Source organism: Populus euphratica, unplaced genomic scaffold, assembly GCF_000495115.2.
Source record: "Populus euphratica unplaced genomic scaffold, PopEup_1.0 scaffold23.1, whole genome shotgun sequence".
Classification (NCBI taxonomy): Eukaryota; Viridiplantae; Streptophyta; class Magnoliopsida; order Malpighiales; family Salicaceae; genus Populus; species Populus euphratica.
This window is the reverse complement of record NW_011499892.1, coordinates 915,928-920,579: the sequence shown is the minus strand read 5'-3', so window position 1 is coordinate 920,579 and position 4,652 is coordinate 915,928. Positions and strand designations below refer to the sequence as shown.

Here is a 4,652-nt window from a genome sequence, read left to right as displayed (position 1 = left end):
ATGCACTTTCTCACATGGTACTTGCACGCGGGTTAATTAATTACGAGGACTGGAGGAGAAAAGACACAACGAAATGCTTAATATTTTAATAAGAGCATCTTTAACTCCTTTCAAATTTCTCTTTATATATATATATATATATCTTAAAACCCGCCACAGCCTACAGCCCACGATTTGTCACATTTCCAGGGTGTGTATTTATCATGGTATTTTAAAAGTATTTTAAAAAATTTTAATTTTAATTTTTTTTATTTTAAATTAATATTTTTTTATGTTTTGATATCATTTTAATATATTAATATTAAAAATATTTTTTAAAAAAATAATTGCATTTCTAAACACACACTCTCGCATGACCGGCCGTGGAGGTGAAATATACTGGGCAATTTTTTGTAATGAATAAATTGAGGGCATTGGATGTTTGCCAATGTGATAATAAGTAGAGTGCTATTCTATTTGACAAATTTTTGGCTAATTAAGGTGAGATGTTTGTAATTACGTTGATTTCAATAAATTTGATTTTTATTATTATTTTAATATATTATATTAAAAATATTTTTTTGAAATAAATATTATTTTATAATATTTTCAAATAAAAAATATTAAAAACCAATCATTACCAGGTACCTCTAGATACTTTTATACAATTTTTTTTCTAATATTAAGCAAATGGGTGCTGCCAGAAACAAGCCAGGAGTAGCGTTCGCTCTCTGAAAAAAATATCTAGTAGAATTTGATGCTAGTCCTACGGTGATTTCAACTGATAATTCACGTAGGTATTATAAACTTTTCATTCCAGGTCTTTTTTTTTTCTTTGTTTTTTTTTTTCTTCATAATTTGTAAAGATAAAAAATCCTCATGAAATATACTTGAGTTTTGATAACAATATTATTGATATTATTACAAAATTATTAACAAAATAAATCTAATAACACTAAAAACAATCATAAAATAATAAACAAACATTATTAAAAACTGCTCGTATTAACTCTTATCACTATTAATAATTTTTTTTAATGTTGATGAATTCATTTTATCAAAAAATTTCTACCTATATCACTATTATCATTATCAAGGTTTTAATATATCTCCAAAATCTTTTTTATTTTTTTTTTCTCTTCCCCCTCTCTCCTTGTTATATCTTATCTTACAAATTTTACACAAAATTTAAAAAATTCAAAGATAACACTTGCACTATTATTTTACCAATTTTTATTTCACAACACTTAAAAAAAATAAGTCCTTTGCACCAAACACTTGTTAGAGAAAAATATTGAAAACTTCTGTTTGTTTTTATATTTTAAAAATAATTTTTTAAAAAATAATTTTTTTATTTTTTATTTTAAATTAAATTTTTTTATTTTTAAATTATTTTAATATACTGATATTAAAAATATTTTTTAAAATATATATATATATATATATATATATTATTTTAATATATTTATAAATAAAAAATAATTTCAAAAACAATTATTACTACACTTTTACACTTTCAAACAAGCTAACAGAAGCTGCTTGTCAGTACAAGGGTCTACGAGGGATTCTTAAATCCCCACTTGTCAATTTCTTATTTTTCAATTTTGTTAAGTGAGCAATTCAGCCTCAGTAAAGATCGACTAAAAACATACAAGGTCCAAATACCACCGTATTCCAAAGCATTAAACATCATATTCCGTTAAAAACATTGGATAAAAAGATAACTATCATACAAATGATACCTAATTCTCATCCGGAGCAGGCATCAGCCGAAGTCTTCCTTCTGAAGGTTGATTGCCATCAAAAACCCTCTCTTCTGCCAATAACGACTGTAAATCACTGCCATTTGCCAGGCTGTTGAACTCCACAGCTTTAGACGGCATGGTTGGGTACCGTCGTTGGCAAAAGGTCATTAATCTCTTGACTGACTGCAAGTATTTGCGAGTTGTTTCATCATTCATAATGTGGGCCACACTGTTGGTGTAAATCTTCTCACGAGCTGAACGTTCGTGGATACCAACCATAGTAACACCAATTGGCCAGGGTGCATTTCCAATTGCCAGTCTAATATAATGATCCATTGCAGCCAAGTAGTCTCGCCTCATGCAGCACTCAACCATCAGAAGCAATCCTTGGCGAATGTCACTTGGAAGAATCTACAATAAGAATGCAGCACGAGTTGAATGAATGGCAGTTATCTGTAATTCTAAGTACAGGTTTTGGTGTTGAAAATTAAATGATGGGACAACTCTTTCTATAAGATGCACCCTTTTATCTCCATATGCAACAGAGAGACAGTGCAGCACAGTTATCAGCAGAGAAAACAGAAAGGACCCAGAGCAGACCAAAAAATAAGGCCAAATGAACAGAGGAAGGGCAAAAACAAAGGAGACTCGGAAGTCGGAATAAGCCTAGGTAATAGGCACATAATGCTTTCTGCGAACTTAAATTTTGCATTGCACAGAGCAATATTACTCATATTCACCGCATTATGCTACCATCTCTTATCTTAACGGTAACATTATCACAGGTCTAGAACTCATCTTCATTGGCTGGGATCCTAACTTCTGAAATAGATTTACTAGCTCCCCGTTAAGTTTGCTTTATATCAAAGGAAAACAGTATCCAAGTCTCTAGTGATCTAGATTGATTACGGATGAACGAGACTCACATATTAGCATAGTTACAGCTTATACTCGCAGGTAAAAAAGATTTGCACTGATCTACAACGTATTGGCATCATGCACACAGAAAGCACTAAAGCTACATAACCAGAAACACCATGCTAACATCTAAATTCACAAAGAACAGTTGCACTGTGACATTAAAATTCAAAGAAAAAACAAAAAATAAAAGCACTCACCTTCTTCCTGCTAAAATCGAACAACGGATTCAAATACCTAGCACACTGCTTGAAAGTTGCCACCATTGACTTCCCTTTCGCCGTCCTTTTCTCTGCTTCAGCCATCTCATCCAACTCTTGATTCCACTCGTTCAACAACCTCTTAAAAAACACCAAGATCTTATCCTCTTCACACAATTCCTCAAAATTGGCCTTCATTCGCTTTGAATCTAGATCATTATCACCCCCACCAGCCCCACACTCACCACCAAGCTCTCCATCCCCTTCCCCTCCCTCCCCATCCTCTCCCCCTCCATCCTCTCTGTCCTTCCTCTTCCTCCCACTCACAATCCCACTCTTCTGCCTCTTCCTCAACTCTGCAATATCGCGCAAAAAATCATTGGTCTGCCCCTCAGTCATATCACTATCAACCTCAAAAAGTCCAGCTTTTAGAACATACTTTAAACGGTCAAGACGAGCATCGTCATCTTCACCAAAGAGAGTAATTGGTTGTTTGAGGAATCTTAAGCGGCGAATTACTTCTTGTTTGGGGAGTACGAGGTTGTCGATGTTTTGTTCTACGGTTAGGGGTTTGGATGTGGTGGCGGTAGAAGACGAATTTTTGGTTGTTGTGGTGGTGGCGGTGGAGGCTGCGACGCTGGAGTTTGGTGTAGTGGTGGTGGAGGAGGTGATAGAGGAGGAGGAGGAGGAGGATTGGCGTTGGGATTTGGCTTCAAGTTCGCGTTTTTCTTGTTCGCGGAGTTTTTGGATTTCTTTTTGTTGGATTTCGGATCGCTTGAAGAATTTCTTTCCGCCGGTATCTTGGGCTAGGGTTTGGCGTTTCTTGAGGAGCTCTTGCTTCAGGAGATCCATCTTAGGGTTTGAGTCCGCTGGGTTGATGGCGAATGATGAAGTCGAAACGCGTGCAGTGGACGATGCCTGGATGGTGGGTGTTTCTGTACTTTTCTTTTCTTCAAATGGGTAGGCTGTGGTCTGTGGGCTCTATAGACAGCCAAAGGTTCAAAACGGATGTTGATCCTTTTTCAAGACTGTTTGGCAGTGTGCAGCTTCTTCTTTTTTTAATTACCATGAAAAAGATTATTTTGTTAATTAAATAATTTTATTTTTTATATTAGATCTTGTATATAATTTAATTTTATAGAAATTATAATTACATAATTTTTTTTATGAAAATATTTTTTTATTTGTTTTGCACCCAACAACTAATCACACAATAATTTTAATCAAACACATATATTTTAAAAAATTTATTTTTAAAAAATTACAATTACCTTTTTTTACATATTTAAAAAAGAATACATCGGCAAAAGCTACAACAATACTTGTGTTAATATTATTTGTTTATGAAAATGATTTTGAGAGGAATAAAAAAGTTATATATATATATATATAATTGAATTTATTAAATAATATGGGATGATTCAAATCTAATTGAAATGGTAAAGAAAAATCATATAGCCCAAATAAAGTAAAGGGAAAATTAGATTTAGGTAAGCGGGATTTAGATTAAAAATCCACTTGAAAATGTGAAACTCATCAAATTATTTGAAATCGATTTGAGTCACTAGCCATACAAATTATAATCGTAATTTTAAAACTTCATTAATTAGAAAAAAAAAACTTGAGCAATGCAATAGACTTAAAAAATAATCATTTACTTAATATGTTTTTTAAAATAATAAATTTTAAGCAAAAATATAATAAATGCTATTGTCTTCTTATACATACACGTGCACCTGAAGTTAAAATGTGTGTGGTGTTTACTTTTCACATAAACATTGTTTACTCTCTTATATTTTATTGTAAATTA

The 4,652-nt window shown here is 32.4% G+C and overlaps 1 protein-coding gene across 1 annotated transcript; it reads right to left on the bottom strand.

The window, feature by feature from the left end:
- Positions 1-1,562: 1,562 nt before the first annotated feature.
- LOC105131427 (splicing factor Prp18 family protein) lies at positions 1,563-3,829 on the bottom strand. Its single transcript, XM_011034395.1, has 2 exons — positions 2,843-3,829; positions 1,563-2,135 (listed from the first exon to the last, which is right to left on the bottom strand). The coding sequence occupies exons 1-2, from the start codon at positions 3,692-3,694 to the stop codon at positions 1,722-1,724; spliced, it is 1,266 nt and encodes a 421-aa protein (XP_011032697.1). The 5' UTR covers positions 3,695-3,829; the 3' UTR covers positions 1,563-1,721.
- Between the last annotated feature and the right edge of the window lie 823 nt (positions 3,830-4,652).

What these genes read in the sequence shown, in the direction of transcription:
- LOC105131427 (XM_011034395.1), bottom strand. Translation starts at nt 3,694, where the DNA reads ATGGATCTCCTGAAGCAAGAGCTCCTCAAGAAACGCCAAACCCTAGCC. An exon ending in TCGATTTTAGCAGGAAGAAG is followed by an intron (nt 2,136 to 2,842) that starts GTGAGTGCTTTT and finishes TTCTTATTGTAG; the next exon opens with ATTCTTCCAAGTGACATTCG.